Raw genomic sequence first — 19,407 nt, 5'->3', positions numbered from 1 at the left:
GGCCAGATCGTTTCCTAGTTCATCAACTTGGACAGTCCCACCAACTTCAATTTCATATCCATGGACTGTTGCCCTTTTATATAAAGCCTCTCCGGTTGGTAATTGGCCCACTGACTTCCCAACCCACTTCACTAACTTGCTACCTGAACAAGACTTGGTTTGCCGTTGTGCTGAACCGTGTATCTGACTTTTGTCTTGAACTGCCAATTTCTCCTCAAGAGCATCTTCCTCTTCATTTTCCTCTTGCTCTTCAATCTCATCTTCCTCTTTTACTTCACTATGGATTCCTTCATTTGATTCCTCGGGTAAGTGATTTGAATAATAACCACCCCAGAGTCTATTGATTAGCCTGGTTGTTGTTGCCTGCATAGGCTTCTTTTGGAGACAACGGGCTCAATTGCAGATCTGGGATTCAAGTTTTGTCCATTCCTCAACACAACCTTCTTCTTGCTGACTAGCCATTTCCGATGATGTCTCTCTTCCATCTTCTTGACGAGGCCAATAACAAATGCACACTTCTTATACCTCTGTCAGGAAATTCTAAAAAGTGCTGCGAATAATCTGACCATGCCCAACCACGTATCTTTCCACCACCTCCTTATTGGATGATGATAAAGGCGGGATGATCTTTGGTGAAATCTGAAACTCTCTTGATAACATCATTAAAAGGAAGCCTTTGCCAGCCTAATCTCATCCTTTAGCATAGCAAGGATGCTAACTGCAACCCTTACTGTTTTCAAGACCCGCTCGTACCAAGCAGCATATTGTTTTGAGGGCTTTCCAAGCCTATACCTGGAGAGTTAAAGGAAGATACACAGTTACGAGTGAAGAAGCTTCATGAGTTTCAAATCTTCATGATTTTAAATTTTCCAAGTAAAAAAACAGTATAGCTATGCTTTCTCTAAAATGCATCCACTGCACTAATGGATTTTATTAATTTATTAAGGTACTGACATCTTGGACAATTACGTCGCGCACTCTAAACCAAACGCCGATGACAACAAAAGTGTTTGGTGTTTCAGTTCAAGTATTACAATGCATAGTTAACAGATGCATGCTAGTGTTTTTGCACTCACAATGTTACATTCACAAATGTTATGGATGGTTAGATGTGGAGGGGTGGAGAGGAGAGAGATCGTACCAGGACATATCAGTCCGTATAAAAATAGAAACCATCTCAGATCCAAACTCGATCACCCAGTCCTTAATCTCGCTCAAGAAAACTGGCATCCCTTCTATTTCAGGAATCCGCCAAACCACTAGAAGAACGAGCACATTCACCATCCAAGTTGTAACCAGATCCATCATCAATAGTCATTACTCCTGAGCCAAATATGGTCACATCAATTCAGAGCATGGTTTCATTGGTAGGAGTTCTAACGGAACCAATCTAGCATCTGAATTGTACAAAGCCCAGTTGTGGAGCCTGTTTTTGGGCAAGTCATCTATATCATATACACCACCACCGCTATCAAAAAACTATATATTCATCAGTTTCTTCACTGCATGCCTTATAATAGGCAGGTAAAGGATAGTCAGGGCAATTTCATCCTCATTGATCTTAATGTAGTATTGGCTAGATCAGGAGGCAGAACCCTGGCTTTTCTTCTGCTTCATTGAGCACCAGACCTCTTGATCCTGATATAGCCTTGCCATTTTTGAATCTTCAGTTTCTTCCAATGGACAACAAATAGCAGATAAGCTTTTGCTGTTTCATCTCCGTATTTTGGACCGATCCTAAGACTCCCAGGCAATGAGCAGGCTGAGCTTGGACGAGATCTACTAACTTGCTGCATTCATCCTTTAAAGCAGACAGGACCGGGAGCTCAATAATAGGTATCAGTCCTTTTTGATGACTGATCCAGTCCTATAAGTTGGTTGTAGATGAAGTCTCCTTGTGAAACAATGAAATCCCTTATAGATAGACCACCACGGAAGCATTTCATCCCACTCATTGCACGCACAACCCCAGCAAGCAATTCATCAAGGCTTACATTGGGATCTCCTCCAGAAGATTTGGACAATTTCTTGTAAACCTCAACACAGACAACAGCCTTGGCATAGAAATGGTCATAGAACTTCTTGAAGCTTCCAGACGGTTTAAGACAATCATAATCAGCTATCTCCGTGGAGATCCATATTACTGGCAACCCATCTTCATAACCAGATATGGACCATTCTTCAATGCGCCCAAAGCCATCGCATCTTATTCCTTTTGCTTTGTCTTTGTCAACACCTTCATCAAGCGGCAAGATGAGACCGGTGATAAAAATATCATCAACTTCTAACATTTCAAAAGGTTGGGGTACCCCATCTGAATTATGAAAGATGAAATCCATGAGCCTCCTACATGGTCTGCCATTTTCTTGTCCAACAGTCAGACGAACAGCCAACAACTCATCTTCCACACTAACATCTTTTTTTGTTTCAATTATGGAGTCTTTTTCCGCTATGTTAAGCGATTTCTCCTTGAAATCTGAACATGCGGCAGATCGCTTTGGCATTTTTCGCAAAACAACGGAATCATCATTGGCTTGTGAGGCAGGCCTCTTTCTCTGTTTTTGCTCGGTTGCCACTTTAACTTTATCTAAAGAAAAGATTTCATTAGTGTTCTTCTTATGTGAACAGTATCAAGATCAATCACAAATAAAGTTGGGCACAAATAATAAAAATATACATAAATCATGAAAAATTTCAACAACTTAGATGTGAGTTAACAGAATAGAAAGCTGGCATCAGAATCAATCTAGATTTGAAAGCATAAAATGAGTTTGAATGAAATAAATGCGATAAAGAAAAAAATTGATATTGCTTAATGCTTAAAACTAAGGCTGCATGAGGTACAACAGACAGTTGAGATATCTCTAGAACTGCGAAAATAGAGGTGGTCGGCCTGGTCCATATATTGGAAAATACGAATAACATTTTTGGCAATAAAAAGTTAAAAACCAGTCATCTACTTGTATTCATGCTAAAATAACCAACTTTATGCAAATGTCTAATTCATAAGGTTATGAGCTTACTTGAAGTCGACTTCCTACTGGATTGTGGATTTTTGGGGTGTTGAATTTGTTGGCTATCATCTGACTGATTCTCATGCCTTCCTTTTTGAGTCTGTTTGGCCATTGCTACATAAATACAACACTAAACATATTTATCAAAAGCCCAACGCTGTCACAATCAGGATTCTAGGAATTTGATACTTTCAAATTGTTCATTTCAAAAGTTCAAATAACAATGCAACAAAAAATATTGGTTCACATTTCAAACTCTAAGCAAACTAATTGAACAACATAAAAAAACCAAAAGTTGCTTTGACTGGTCCTGATGCAAGTGCACAGGAATACCTTATCGCTGTGTGTAAACCAACTATTGTGTTCCCAGGGAAGATAACCACAAATTAAGTGCACTTTAACTACGTCTTTTATCTTTTATACCGGTTCATACAATTTAACCTTGTCATAATTCATCCCATTAAACCTTGTAAAAATGCAAAATTTAGGAATTTATCCACCCACACTTATATCTATCAAACTTTACTGCATAGTTATACTCAATTCAATAACCTCGACTTTGCCAACTATTAATGAATAACGATTAACAAAATGATACGCCGTTAGTTCACTAAAGCAATTCTTACATAGTAAAAAATCTGGTACACAATTGAAACGAAATAACTATGGTAAATCATTAAACTAACCACGGTAATCCCCACGGAGTTGTAAAAGATTTTTATTGATTCTCGTAGACTAATTTTGCAAGATTTTTACAGATTTGTAAACTTTTTAGGACCAAGCAAACCAAAAACGGTGATGAGAAACGCCTCCAATTATCCTTTCACTTGTTTTCTTGGTTCGGACTGAATCTGCACAAGACTTCCCCTATCGTTGTTTTCTAATCAGATTTGATATTTTTGACTAAATAAAGTTACCATGCTAAAACATTTAATGAATTGATCTATAGAACATAGGTAAAATTTGAAGCTTCTTGTTTAATATTTTTAGATTTTAGATGATATATGCCGTATGATGGAGTTGTATACATTACATATTTTGGAATACATTATATATTGATGAATTAATTTCTAATGACTAAGAATTTATATTAAATTTCTGAGTTTTTCAATTCTTTATTTAAAATTTGCGCGCCCCGACCGTTAAATTGGAACTAAAACGGTATTCTCCGCGACTAAAACCGTTAAATTCGAGCCACAACCATTCCAGCAAACCATGCTTCCCGTGGATTTCATACATGGGTTTATATTCCATGAATGATAAATCTTTTGTTCTTCTATAGAAGGTTTGACAAATCAGCATCAATTAAAAGATAAAAGAAAGAAAAGAAACAAAGAGAGAGATGAAGGAGATTGATGGCGTTAACGGAGAATGCCCGAGCGTCAAAAAAGAGAGATTTGTTAAAGTAGAGCCCTCATTCAACCATCACACTCCAAAAAAAATTAAGAAAACACAAGCTTCGGGTATCAAGGTAATCCGGAATCATTCAAAGCGTGATAGATCGAGATCTTCAATGGATTGTTTTCAAATCAAATGCTGAAATAATTAAACCCACAAAAGAATTAAACCAAAATCAGCAAACATTAAATGCCCAAAATCTTACCCCAGACCTCCTTCTATAGCTTGTTATGCCGATTCAACCCCTCCGGTCTAATCAAACAACTGAGGCCAAAATGCACCAATTTCTCGCCAAAACAATGGGCACGAAAATCTTCTTACCAAGCTGCAATAGACGATGAAAAAATTTAGAAAAACAAGAAAGAAAAAAAACGTAGGTTGTCAAAGAGACGACAGATGGGAGAGAGAGGAACCTGTTCCAAAATCCAACACCTGTTAGAAAAAAAATGAATTTTCGTGGGTTTTTTAGGGCTTTTGCGTCAGGATTTTGAAAAGCAATGAAAAATTTAGGCAATTTGGATGAGCGCCAAAAACCAAACGGCATCTTCCATCAGCGGGATTTCTCCGAATTTATGATTTCTTTGTAAAATATTTTTTACTCGAATAGATATTTATTCCAATGGTTTTCAAAGCATAAATAAATATAAATCAATGAATCACGTGTTTGCAAAAATTCACAAACTACAGTATATATTAAAGAGTCAAATCGTCACTTTTTGGTAATTTTAAAAGCTACATAAATATTATTAAATTCTTTAAATTTTCCCTCGTATTAATCTAATTTATTATCGATGTATATGTCACGTTTATTTCACCTTTTGTTTTTTTGATAAGTCTATGTATTTGTAGAACTATCAAAATGGGTTGAACACGCCAACATATAATGGACCATGAAATAACTTTGGACAGAAAACGGCTCGGAGCAAAAAAGCTTGAGTTTTCTTGGTTTTCGATAGGTCGTGTGGTCACATTTTTTTTATTTTATATTTTTGTTGTGAAAAAAATTTATTATAATTAGGTTACGGACGTGAGACCTTGTCTTAAATCTCGGATGTTGAAGTCATATAAGTTATCGACATGCTCTCAACTTATATGAAAGCATGGATATGAAATGAAAGAGAATACAACAAAATACTCGATGAGATGCAATTGCAATCTATATATATGGTGGGATCGCTTCCTTTAATGATAAATAGATTAATTAAAAATCAAATGTGACTAGATATATAAAAAAAAAAAACAAGAGAGGATATGATATAAATATTTAACAATACAAAAGTCTGATGAAACTCTTTCATCAGTTAATTTTATAAAATAAATCTTCTATCTGATCAGACACATAAAAAATATTATTTTTCACTTTAATATATACTTGGTCGACCAATATCACAAAAAAAATATTCATTGAGAAATTGATTTCCAATTAAAAAACAAGTTCCTTCGTCCATCAATTGATCACATGCTCACACAATTTAAGATGATACTAATGCACGGTGCATGCTTATACAGTTTTTTAAACTAAATTGATTTATATTCAAATAAAAGTAATATCATAATTATAAAAATCAACAAAAGATCATATTGCAATTTGAAATTATAAAATGAAATCGTAAAACTACCAAATGACTATACGGGAAATTGGTCTTCAGTCTCCAGCCGTCGATTTTTTTGTGTTCAGTCCCTGGGTACTTTTTTAGTACCACATTTCCACATGAAGTGTACCACATTTTGTATGACATAGTACCACAATTTTGTGGGTAGAGAGTGAACCCAAATAAATGTTTTGACTGGGGATTTTTCACCGACTTCCCCATGACTATACTGCAATTTGAAATGATAAAAAAAAAAAAAACTTAGACCAAGACTTTAAATTTGTCTTTATCCTCCAAATTCATAATAATAGTAATATATACATAATCATTGGGTCTCATTGCCTAAACCCCCTCACAAAAAGTCTATAAAACATAAAAACCTCTTAAAAGTATCAATATACTGATATATCATACACTTTTAAAAAGCAAGCACATTTAGTCCTAGTGTTTTAAAAACTCTCAAACACATTCAATCCATTTTTTGTGTTTGGTTTTAAAACACGGGATGTAAATTATATTGATTTTGCATATCGGTATCTACTTTTTTTAATATTTATCAAAGATGATTAATTTACCCAAAATAAAATTTTCAAATTCAATAAAAACCTTTTTAACCTAGATTCAAGAAAATTCTTCACATGATATATAAATTTCAAACTAGCATAAAAGTAATATACCGACAGAAAATCAAAAGTTCCAAAATTGATTTGGTACATGTGGAATTCATATGAGCCACTTAGCCAAAAGAAAAACTTTTAAAAAAGCACAAAAACTCTTATATCAAAAATATTATTTTCCACTTCAAGTATAGATCGAATCAATTCGTCTCATTAATCTATGTTCGTGAGATAGGTCGATTTGATCCATATATACGATGAAAACTAATATTTTGTTATTCATCTCTTGAATTATTTTTGTAAAAGGCAAACAATTTCATATTTGTTCAATAAAAAAAAGATTTTATACCCAAACAAAGTCCAATACCATCTGTGACCACTACCATGTGTAAACCATTTACTTCAAATTCATAATATCTACGAATATTTCCTCATGAAAAGAAATAGTAAACCAGTCCTCATTAAGACGATGGAATGATGAGTGCAAGTTCTTGTGATGCATCTAATGTTACTTCAATATTTTAACCAAAATTTAAAAATTAGTGTATCAAAACTAAATTTTAAAAACTTAATAAAACATAAAAAAAAATTGGACAATCTAATGTAATAAAAGTATTTCCTCTAAAAGATGCGGACTATTTCAAAAGCTACGAACAGCATAGATACTTAAAATAATAACCAAACTCCATTTGACAGATTATGAACATGCGGTTCTCCAATTGTCTGGCTGCTTATCTTTGATTTAAAATAATTTAAGAAACTTATAATTTCTACTGCGATATCATGAAACGCATTGAAATCTTCTTAATCGCTTCACTCTCCTTTAATCCAATCCACAAAATCTTGAAAATTCTTGTGAGAGCTACCCCCTTCTGCAACACAATCCAAAGACTTTTTCTGAAGCTCAAAAGCCCTTCTCTTCATAATTTCATCACTCAGAAGCTGCTCCACCTTATTCTTAATCTCTTCTTGTGTGATAATCCCACTTTCATCTTTATCTAGTTTCAATCCAACCCTCCAGTAATCACAGATGTAGCTCTCATCGATGAACTGATCCGCAAAGTACGGCCAGCACAAGAACCGCACCCCGTTGCTCACGCCCTCCATCGTCGAATTCCATCCACAATGGCTCACGAAGCATGACACAGAAGGATGTGGCAGAACCTTCTGTTGAGGCGCCCAACCCACTATCTTCCCGCGATTCTCGACTCTTTGTTCAAATCCTTCCGGGTAGGATTTACCCGTGCCTTCCCTTACGACCCATAGGAATGGCCTGTTGGTGCCTTCCAGGCCAAGCGCCAGTTCTTGGAACTGTGTTTGATCGAAGACGGTGAAGCTCCCGAATGCAACGTAGATGACGGAACGTGGTGGCTGTTCGTCGAGCCAATCCAGACAGGCGGAGTCTTCGGTCCAGAAATGACCTACCGAGCTGCCGAGACGTTTGCTTGCGAGAAGAGGGCCTATGGTCGACCAATTCGGGACATAGGCGAGTGCCGCGGGTTCGAGCTCATGGGATGTGTTACAGATCACCCTTTCTGCTAAATTTATCAACTTGATGTTATCTTTCATGAACTGGAATATGATCTTTTGTGTGGTGAAATCTCCGATGGTCATCCATGCTAGGTTCCTTGTGTTGATTCCAGGCATGCCTGGTGATAGCTCAATTACCTGTTTCTTGAAGGGTGTTCCTGCACGTTATGCAATATTGTAACGAATTGATCTCCTTTGTTAATAACAGTAACTTAAATAATAATAATATTTTTTATTTACTCTGTAATTTGAGTTAAAAAATTCTTCAAACGTAAATAAGCTTAGTTAGAATCCTGGAAAACATTTAGGAATTTGAGTCCTAAATTTAGCAAAAATATTTAATTATCTGTACTTCAAATCGAGTTGGAGCCAAAATTCGACAGAATGGACTTACCGTTACTATCAACTATCCCATCATCAACCAGCTTTTGCACATTCATGCTTAACGCAGACATTGCAACAGACGCAGGCACGAACGCGACTCTCTTCACTCCAAATCTCTCGGCCACCTCCATAGACCAACCCAGCCAGTAATCTGAAACAACACATGTGATTTCATCTCTTCCTTTTGCGTTGATCTCCATGATCAAAGCCTCCAAATTTCCAGGCATCACCTTCGCGGAAGTTTCTGTCAACTTTCCAAGATCACTCCTATCCTCCCAAGGTTCCATCCCGTCGGGGATCGAAACCAAATCTATCGTTTCATGTATGTGATTCCCTTTGTTGGACATAGATTTGACTACCCGTTGGTGACAGAATTCAGTGTTCACGAACGTAACTTTGATGCCATCGTTCGCTAAACATTGGGAAAGCTCCATTAAAGGAATAACATGGCCTTGTGCTGGATATGGCAGAACTAGAACATGGGGTTTCCCCATTTTTCGCTCGAAAACCGTTCGTGCTTGATCGATATAGGTGTTCGAATTCGTGTCATCTACATTATATAATAGGTGCATGCCGGCATACACGGGGCGACGAAAATAATGAATGGTTTGGGATCAAGAACTTCAGTTGTATTTCTCAGGGAATTAAACGAGGATGCCTGGGATGGAATCGATCGAATAATTTCCGTCGTTGATATGTTTGTTGGCATTACATCTTTTGTTTTAAAGGTGTTGCATCTTTGTGATCGATTATTTCACTTGTTTGTCTGTTGTATCGTTGTTGGTTCTTGGAATGATCAAGATTTCAGTTCTCTGTTTAATCTCCTACAGGATCTCGGGGCGTTAAATCTTAATTCCTTGGAGGTTAGATCAATGTGGAGCTATAACTTGTTCTATGATGACAAAATTAGCAATCACAGCGGACTAAAAATGCAAAATAAATTGATTAAGCTTTAATTTATAACTTTCTTTTAAATGAGAATTGGATTTAATTTGTAACTTTCTTCTAAATGCGAATTATATTTATATTTAATTTTTATTAAAAGAAAACTATATGTTAGTGTCGAGATTTAGATCTAACTTAACCCAAAATACTAGTTCAAGGTAGAGATCAATTGTACAAGTTTATCTATACAAATCTAATGACTTAATTCAGTCGATACGAGACATTTAAAAGAAGACGTATATATAAATTTCCCAATTTTATAATTTCAGTAGGCTTCTTGATGATAGTGTAGCCAATCTAAAAGGTCAACATATGGAGGATATCCAAATATTATTTGATGTTGCTGAAATTCGGGATGGTAGCTGGAAGGTCGGATCTTCACTTGGGGAGCTCAGATCGGACCTTCAAAATCTGGAAGCACAAACGAGAACGTTAAAAGAGGGTCGGAAGGTTGTTCCGGCGTAGCCCATCCGACGCTAAAGTCAGATAATAGAAAACAGAGGGAATACCGTGTGTGTAGAATGAGTATATAAAAGAATAAACAATGAATGAAACCTGGTATTTATAGGAGAAAAATAAAGTCATTATTTGACAGATCTAGATTCTCAGAATCTCAGACAAGATTAGATTAAACCTTTGTGGGCTTTACCTTTTTGAACTTTATTTTTGTAGACTACATGTTAATGTCTGAATAGAAGCTCTCATAGATAGGAGCCCGTCTATAGTCTGGACCATGTGGAAGCTTGGCTCGGAAGCTCGGCCGAGATATTTCCAATCAACACGTTACCCAAATCTTGGATGTTGGCTCGGCTCGGCTCTGCTCTGCTCATGATGGGATGTCGGCAGAGGAGGTCGGCCACCTCTTTTTGATTGACGAGATTACGGACGTTTGGGAGGTCGGCCTAGATGACCTTCCCGAGCTTCGTGTGAATGATGTGACCTCCTGACAGGCTCTGTCATGAAGATGATCTTTCGGGACTTTCTCAATACCTGTGTGGGCTTTATCTTTTTGGACTTCCGAGAATAGGCCGAACCTATCTCCGGTCCGAGAGTATCATTATTGATGAAGTATCGAATATTGGATTAACTCTAAACTAACGACCTTGTTTTTATCATTTTTTGGGTAATTTTATTGGTAAAGGTTATGGGTTAAAGACATCTTATTTTTGTCTATATGTTGAGAATCAACAGTCAAGTGGTCATATTTTACAGGTTTTTTAAATTCAACATTTAATTCCCAAATATAAAATAATATCAAGATGTTTGAACTTCATATTTGAAGCTTAAATTTCACTCACCGGTATATTTAATTATAAACATTTCTCAATCAGATCATGTGTGAGATCTCGAGACTAAAATAGCTTTAATGACATTTTGGTAAATAAGTTGAAAAATATTCAATTTATTTTGATGACATTTTCGTAAATAAGTTGAAAAATAATGAATTAATTTTTAAGCATAAAATATGACATATCTTGGTCATATGAAGTCCAAATGATTTGAGATTTGGATATAAAGTAGAAAACTAAAAGATATAGAAGTTTCATGTTTTGAGTTTTTGAGAAATTTGATCGTTTGACCGGTCCAAAGGAATATACCGATGTTAAAATGTTAAATATATTATATTATATTATTTTATATAATATAATATTTAAAATTAAAAAAAATTAAAAAAAAAAGATAAATATGAATGGAAGAAATCAATTCATTCGGATGTACGCACAGCAGAGAGAGATGAGAATAGATATAGGATTTTTTTATTTTTCTTTTCGATCTTGCGACTTATCGGTTTATCCAATCGACGAACCGATTTCAGTTCTGGGATCGTTGACACGAGATCTTCGATTTGAGGTATAAATTTTATATTTTTAGTGATGTTTGAAATTCGTCTATTTTTGGAATAAATCCGATAAATTGTTAAATCATACTGGAATTGAAGACTGTTGAATAGTGTATGATTTTAACGAAGAAGAGATGATTACAGTGATGTTATTTTGAATTATTCCTAATTTATTATAATTAGGGAATTTTAATCGTTGGATTGAGATTGGAGAATTATTTGTCAGTTATTATTAATCCTGATAAATATATGCGGTAGAATAACCGACAAGAAACTAAGTTTTGAAGTTGGAATTGAATTATGTTATGATTTGAATTTGATATGAAATTTTCAAAGTTTCAAAAGATGTTTCAAACTTATATTGTTGATTTGAATAATGTTATTGATTGGAATGAGTATGTTATTGATGTAGATAAAGTATTATACCGATATCTTCAGGCTACATCAACTGGAACGAAGAATTGAGGTATGTTACGACCGAGTAACATACGACAGGTATCTGTATTATATGATATATGTTGGATTGATTTGACTGATTAGAATGAGAATACATGTCTATATGCCTTAATTGTTGAGTTTATGTGGCATACATGACATTGTGATTGAGATATCGATGTATAAAATAAATGTTTTGTTAACACACATCGTTTGATGCATACATCGATACATGACATGCACGTTGAGTTATGATCCTTGGATACCCTGATATGATTTGATTGGATTCTGGGGTTTGTGAACACAATTGCTATGTTGGTATTACATGACCCGTAAAGCATAGACAATTGTGGCCCCGATGATTGGATATGAGATTTGGGATTTGATGGCGCTTTGTCGACGCTATCATACGAGTATCCCTTATTGAGGCCGGTGTGCCAGCTCGAGCATTGATTTGATAGCGTTTCGTTTGATTCTGACATGTGCTCAGTGGATGGGCATTTGACCGGATACCTCCACGACATACATGCATTGCATACCATATATCATTGTTTAGATACTTGTGGTATATATGATGGTTGTTCCATACGGAGCTTTGCTCACCCCCAAGGGGGGCTGTTGTTGTCTTTGTATGTGGACAATGGCAGGTACTCCAGGATATCAGGAGATCGAAGAGGGTACTTCTGGAGGGAGCCACAGCTTGGGCTGAGGTTTTATGCTTATGTCTTGTTCCCAGTATATATGTATATGTATCTATATACAGGGGCATGTCCCGAGGATATGAGTTGTTTGTATATAATTGGTTTTGATTATGCGTGGGCATGTTTATTATGTGAGATGAAATACTATTTTTAGTATTCAAATAAAATGATTTGGGCTCATTGTAAAGGAAATTTTAAACTCGTTTTCCGCTGTAATTAGTTAACCCTAATCAAAGTGCATTGTAATAACGATTATGAGCTAAGGGCCCCACGCAGAGTGGTATCAGAGCATAGCTGGGAATGCTCGATTGAGTTTTGTGTTCACTTGAATATGCACAAATGAATTGTGCGTATGTGTTTGATTTATTTGTATTATTTGCTCTTACTTGATTTGAATTGAGTAAGTATCTGATAAGATTGATGATATGAGATGATGAGATTATGAAATTGATATTGATTTGTGATATTCATCATTTGATTTGTAGATGGATCCCACAAATGAAATTGCGAGTAGCAGTACTGAGAGAATAGTTGGGCAATTTGAAGGATTGTCCATGGATGTAGTGATGGCTCGATTCCAGGATTTGAAACCACCGAGGTTCTTTGGCACTGAGAGTGCTGAAAGAGCAGAGGCATGGTTAAAGGATATCGAGCATTTGTTTAATATTGTTGAATATTCCAAGGCTCGGAGACTGAAACTTGCTTTGTATCAGTTGAAAGACCGAGCTAAATCTTGGTGGGAAGCCGCTGAGATTGGATTGAAAGAGGCCGAGATTGAAGTCACATGGGATGTCTTCAAGGCCCAGTTTTTGGAGCAGTATTCCCCTCCTTCTTATTATACTGCTCAGGAGAATGAATTTAATAATCTGCAACAGGGAACGATGTCTGTTGCGGAGTATGCTTCAAAATTTTCTAATCTGTTGAAGTATGCACCTCACGTAGCTGGGAATGCGAGGGCAAAATATAACAGGTTTGTAAATGGATTACATCCTGCTTTATATACTTATGTTGTTTCTGGATTGCCTACCAGCTACGCGGAGGCAGTTGAACGAGCCAAGGCAGCCGAGGCTGGACTTAGGCGAGGAGGTCCACAGTATACTCCTCTACCTCAAGTGTCAGCCCAGCAGCCTACTTTGCGGCCGAGAGGTAAGAAGTTCAAGAAGACTGGTACTGTTTCTTCGTCTTCTTCGAATTCGAGTGGATCACAGAGAGGGAGTCCTGTGATTGCTCCTTACTGTAGCCATTGTGGGGGTAAACATACTATCGAGTAGTGTCGAGGTATGTTTGGTACTTGTTATCAGTGTGAGCAGGAAGGCCATTTCTCTCGAGTATGTCCGAACAGGGGTACGATTTCTTCCCAACCCCAGCCAGGATTTAGAGTTGGCCCCAGTATGATGAGACCTACTGTTACTACTCCATCCTTTCAGCAGTCGAGTGTCCCACGATATCGAGGACCGGGTGGTCAGAGTGCCCAAGTTCCTCCTCAAGTGAGAGTGTACGCCATGACCGAGGATCAGGCGAGAGAAGCTCCTGGTGGAGTGATTGCAGGTATTTGCACGCTTTGCGATTATCCTGCACGTGTTTTATTTGATACAGGAGCATCTCATTCATTTATATCTCATGCATTTGTTGCATCTCACGATATTGAATGTACCCCGTTGTATGATATTTTGTCGATAGCCACGCCAGCAGGGAAGATTATTTTGTCTGAACAAGTTGTGCATAATTATGTATTGATATACGAGGATAATGTGATATTTCTGAATGTGATTGTCCTCCCAATGCACGACTTTGATTGTATTGTTGGCATGGATATCTTGATAACGAATCGAGCTACTGTTGATTGTTGTCATGTAGTGGTTCGATTTCGACCGATTGATGGACCCAAGTGGAATTTTATGGCAAGGGTTCCCAAGCCAAAATTCCATTGGTATCTTCCTTGGAAATGTCCCGATTGTTGACTAACGGAGATGAGGATTATCTTATCTACGCTATTGATATTTCGAAGAAGGAGTCTTCTTTATTTGAGATTCCTGTTGCGAAAGAATTCCCGGATGTATTTCCCGATGAGATTCCTGATTTTCCTCCTCATCAAGAAGTTGAGTTTAGTATTGATCTTGTACCGGGAATTGCGCTTATTTCAAAAGCTCCTTATCGCATGGCACCATTGGAATTGAAAGAATTGAAAGAACAATTACAGGATCTTCTCGATAAGGGATATATTCGACCGAGTGTATCACCTTGGGGAGCTCCAGTTTTATTTGTTCGAAAGAAAGATGGTACTATACGAATGTGTATCGACTATAGGCAATTGAATCGGGTTACTGTGAAAAACAAGTACCCACTTCCTCGTATTGATGATTTGTTTGATCAGCTTCAGGGTACTTCTGTATACTCGAAAATTGATCTTCGTTCTGGGTATCATCAAGTACGAGTTCGAGATGAAGATGTGCCCAAAACTGCTTTTCGTACGAGGTATGGCCACTATGAATTCTTGGTTATGCCTTTTGGTCTCACGAATGCTCCTGCTATCTTTATGAATTTAATGAATCGTGTCTTTCGAGATTATCTTGACCGATTCGTTATTGTATTTATTGATGATATTATTGTGTATTCGAAATCGAAAAAGGAGCATGCTGAACATTCGAGACTGGTGCTTCAAATTCTTCGTACTAGTCACTTATATGCTAAATTGTCCAAATGCGAGTTCTGGATGGACAAAGTGGTATTTTTGGGCCACGTCATTTCGAGACATGGCATATCTGTTGATCCTACGAAGGTCGAAGCTGTATTAAATTGGCCAAGACCTACGAATGTTCCTGAGATCCGTAGCTTCATGGGTTTAGCTGGATATTATCGTCGTTTTATTGAAGGATTTTCGAAAATAGCTAAACCTATTAATCAACTGACGCAGAAGAATCAACGATTCATTTGGTCAGATGAATGTGAAGCTAGTTTTCTTGAATTGAAGACGAGATTGACCACAGCACCTGTGCTTACTATTCCCTCAGGTACCGGAGGATTTGTGGTGTGTACAGATGCGTCTGGTAAAGGTTTGGGCTGTGTTCTGATGCAACATGGCAAAGTGGTTGCTTATGCGTCTCGTCAATTGAAATCTCATGAAACTCGTTAACCTGTTCATGATATCGAATTGGCCGCCATTGTGTTTGCTCTAAAGATTTGGCGCCATTATTTGTACGGACAAAAGTTTGTTATCTATTCGGACCATAAGAGTCTGAAATATCTTTTTTCTCAATCTGATTGAATATGAGGCAACGCAGGTGGATGGATCTCCTGAAGGATTTTGATTGTGAGATTCAATATCACCCTGGATCGGTGAATGTTACTGCGGATACCCTTAGTCGTAAAGTTCATGATTTTGTGTTAGCTTCTGTCAATGTCGCCAAAGTACACGAGGATATATGTACTTCTGGTTGGACTTTTCACTCGAATTGGAATTATGTCACTGTCTCAGCATTGAAAATGAGCCTAACTTGATATCGAAAATCCGAAAGGCTCAACGAAACGATGCTCATATTCAGAAGTCGAAAGAACTTGTATCTGCAGGACATCAGTCTGGATTTCAGATTTCTTCTGATGGTTCTTTACGACTTAATGGTCGGCTGGTAGTTCCTGTTGATTCTGATTTGAAAACTGCCATTCTTCGTGAAGCACATTGTAGTAAATACAGTATTCACCCTGGAGGTCGAAAGATGTATTTGACATTGAGACCTCAATTCTGGTGGAGACGTATGAAGAAGGACATTGCTGAATTTATTTCGAAATATCTTGTCTGTCAGCAAGTGAAAGCCGAGAGAATGAAATCGGGAGGATTGCTCCATAGTCTTGAAATCCCGAAATGGAATTGGGAACATATTGCTATGGATTTTGTGACTCATTTACCTCGTTCGCCCAAGGGCTGTGATGTTATTTGGGTCATTATTGATCGGCTTTCAAAATCTGCACATTTTATTCCGTATGAACGGACTTATCCTTATAAGAGAATGACCCGTTTATACATTGAGAATGTTGTGAGACTGCATGGTGTGCCAGTCTCAATTGTATCTGATCGTGATCCCAAATTTGCTTTTAAATCATGGGGTAGTTTTCAAGAAGCGATGGGTACGCGTTTGGCTATGAGTACTGCTTATCATCCTCAAACTGATGGCCAAACTGAGCGTACGATTCAAACGTTAGAAGATATGTTGCGTGCGATTGTGATGGACTTCAGAATGGGATGGCAAGATGCCTTACAATTGGTTGAATTTTCTTATAATAACAGCTTTCAGACGAGTATCGGTATGGCACCGTTTGAAGCTCTATATGGGAGACGATGTAGATCACCGTTATTCTGGGATGAAATTGGTGAGAGACAATTGACTGAACCTGAAATGATACAGGAAATGAACGATAAGGTTCAGTTGATTCGGCAGTGGATGAAAGCTGCTCAGGATCGTCAAACGAGTTATGCGAACAAACGAAGACGACCCTTGGAATTCCAGAAAGGTGACAGAGTGTTTTTGAAAATATCTCCCTTTAGAGGCACTGTTCGATTTGGCATGTGAGGGAAGTTATCACCTTGATATGTTGGTCCATACGAGATTCTTGATCGAGTTGGTGATCTTGCGTATCGATTGGCATTGCCACCAGCTCTATCTTCTATTCATGATGTGTTTCATGTTTCTATGTTGAGGAAATATGAACCAGATCCATCACATGTACTTGCACCTGATGAAGTTGAACTTGATCCTTCTCTTTCCTATGTTGAACAACCTGTTCGCATTATGGATCGAAAGGAAAAGATATTGCGAAATAAATCGATCCCTTTGGTTCGAGTACAATGGACACGACATGGTATTGAAGAGTCGACGTGGGAATTGGAAAGTAAAATGCGAGATTCGTATCCGCATTTATTTGATACTAGTCAATATGTTCCATTGTATTCGATGTATTCTGATCCGTTTACTGATTTTAGTTTTGATATGTACTATAACTGGTAACATATATATGTTTGCCAATGTTATGTATATAGAGATGTTTGAGATTTCGAGGACGAAATCTTTTAAGTTGGGGAGAAATGTGAGACCCCGAGACTAAAATAGCTTTAATGACATTTTGGTAAATAAGTTGAAAAATATTCAATTTATTTTGATGGCATTTTCGTAAATAAGTTGAAAAATAATGAATTAATTTTTAAGCATAAAATATGACATATCTTGGTCATATGAAGTCCAAATGATTTGAGATTTGGATATAAAGTAGAAAACTAAAAGATATAGAAGTTTCATGTTTTGAGTTTTGAGAAATTTGATCGTTTGACCGGTCCAAAGGAATGTACCGATGTTAAAATGTTAAATATATTATATTATATTATTTTATATAATATAATATTTAAAATTAAAAAAAAAATAAAAGAAAAAGATAAATATGAATTGAAGAAATCAATTCATTCGAATGTACACACAGCAGATAGATGAGAATAGATATAGGATTTTTTGTTTTTCTTTTCGATCTTGCGACTTATCGGTTTATCCAATCGACGAACCGACTTCAGTTTTGGGATCGTTGACATGAGATCTTCGATTTGAGGTATAAATTTTATATTTTTAGTGATGTTTGAAATTCGTCTATTTTTGGAATAAATCCGATAAATTGTTAAATCATACTGGAATTGAAGACTGTTGAATAGTGTATGATTTTAACGAAGAAGAGATGATTACAGTGATGTTATTTTGAATTATTCCTAATTTATTATAATTAGGGAATTTTAATCGTTGGATTGAGATTGAAGAATTATTTGTCAGTTATTATTAATCCTGATAAATATATGCGGTAGAATAACCGACAAGAAACTAGTTTTGAAGTTGGAATTGAATTATGTTATGATTTGAATTTGATATGAAATTTTCAAAGTTTCAAAAGATGTTTCAAACTTATGTTATTGATGTAGATAAAGTATTATACCGATATCTTCAGGCTACATCAACTGGAATGAAGAATTGAGGTATGTTACGACCGAGTAACATACGACAGGTATCTGTATTATATGATATATGTTGGATTGATTTGACTGATTAGAATGAGAATACATGTCTATATGCCTTAATTGTTGAGTTTATGTGGCATACATGACATTGTGATTGAGATATCGATGTATAAAATAAATGTTTTGTTAACACACATCGTTTGATGCATACATCGATACATGACATGCACGTTGAGCTATGATCCTTGGATACCATGATATGATTTGATTGGATTCTGGGGTTTGTGAACACAATTGCTATGTTGGTATTACATGACCCGTAAAGCATAGACAATTGTGGCCCCGATGATTGGATATGAGATTTGGGATTTGATGGCGCTTTGTCGACGCTATCATACGAGTATCCCTTATTGAGGCCGGTGTGCCAGCTCGAGCATTGATTTGATAGCGATTCGTTTGATTCTGACATGTGCTCAGTGGATGGGCATTTGACCGGATACCTCCACGACATACATGCATTGCATACCATATATCATTGTTTAGATACTTGTGGTATATATGATGGTTGTTCCATACGGAGCTTTGCTCACCCCCAAGGGGGGCTGTTGTTGTCTTTGTGTGTGGACAATGGCAGGTACTCCAGGATATCAGGAGACCGGAGAGGGTACTTCTGGAGGGAGCCACAGCTTAGGCTGAGGTTTTATGTTTATGTCTTGTTCCCAGTATATATGTATATGTATCTATATACAGGGGCATGTCCCGATGATATGAGTTGTTTGTAGATGATTGGTTTTGATTATGCGTGGGCATGTTTATTATGTGAGATGAAATACTATTTTTAGTATTCAAATAAAATGATTTGGGCTCATTGTAAAGGAAATTTTAAACTCGTTTTCCGCTGTAATTAGTTAACCATAATCAAAGTGCATTGTAATAACGATTATGAGCTATGGGCCCCACATCAT

The 19,407-nt window shown here is 36.7% G+C and overlaps 1 protein-coding gene, 1 long non-coding RNA gene and 1 pseudogene across 2 annotated transcripts; 1 reads left to right on the top strand and 2 right to left on the bottom strand.

The window, feature by feature from the left end:
* Window positions 1-6: 6 nt before the first annotated feature.
* Window positions 7-4,994, bottom strand: LOC142534628 (DNA (cytosine-5)-methyltransferase 1B-like; annotated as a pseudogene).
* Window positions 4,995-7,348: 2,354 nt separating this feature from the next.
* LOC142534636 (UDP-glycosyltransferase 83A1-like) lies at window positions 7,349-9,057 on the bottom strand. The gene is made up of 2 exons (XM_075641492.1): window positions 8,546-9,057; window positions 7,349-8,309 (listed from the first exon to the last, which is right to left on the bottom strand). Exons 1-2 carry the CDS (start codon window positions 9,027-9,029, stop codon window positions 7,435-7,437), a joined length of 1,359 nt encoding a protein of 452 aa, XP_075497607.1. The 5' UTR covers window positions 9,030-9,057; the 3' UTR covers window positions 7,349-7,434.
* Window positions 9,058-11,238: 2,181 nt separating this feature from the next.
* LOC142534632 (uncharacterized) lies at window positions 11,239-19,165 on the top strand. Its single transcript, XR_012817105.1, has 3 exons — window positions 11,239-11,331; window positions 11,733-11,786; window positions 19,077-19,165. It is a non-coding gene; the product is annotated as an uncharacterized LOC142534632 (long non-coding RNA).
* The last annotated feature ends 242 nt before the right edge of the window (window positions 19,166-19,407 follow it).

This window comes from Primulina tabacum, unplaced genomic scaffold, assembly GCF_025594145.1.
Source record: "Primulina tabacum isolate GXHZ01 unplaced genomic scaffold, ASM2559414v2 Contig631, whole genome shotgun sequence".
Taxonomy (NCBI): Eukaryota; Viridiplantae; Streptophyta; class Magnoliopsida; order Lamiales; family Gesneriaceae; genus Primulina; species Primulina tabacum.
Note: the sequence above shows the minus strand (reverse complement) of the source record. Positions and strands in the feature narration are given on the sequence as shown.

Excerpts from the sequence above, each read along its gene's own strand:
- LOC142534636 (XM_075641492.1), bottom strand. The coding sequence starts at position 9,029 with ATGGGGAAACCCCATGTTCTAGTTCTGCCATATCCAGCACAAGGCCAT. Across the intron at positions 8,310-8,545 it reads TGGGATAGTTGATAGTAACG|GAACACCCTTCAAGAAACAG; the intron begins GTAAGTCCATTC and ends CATAACGTGCAG.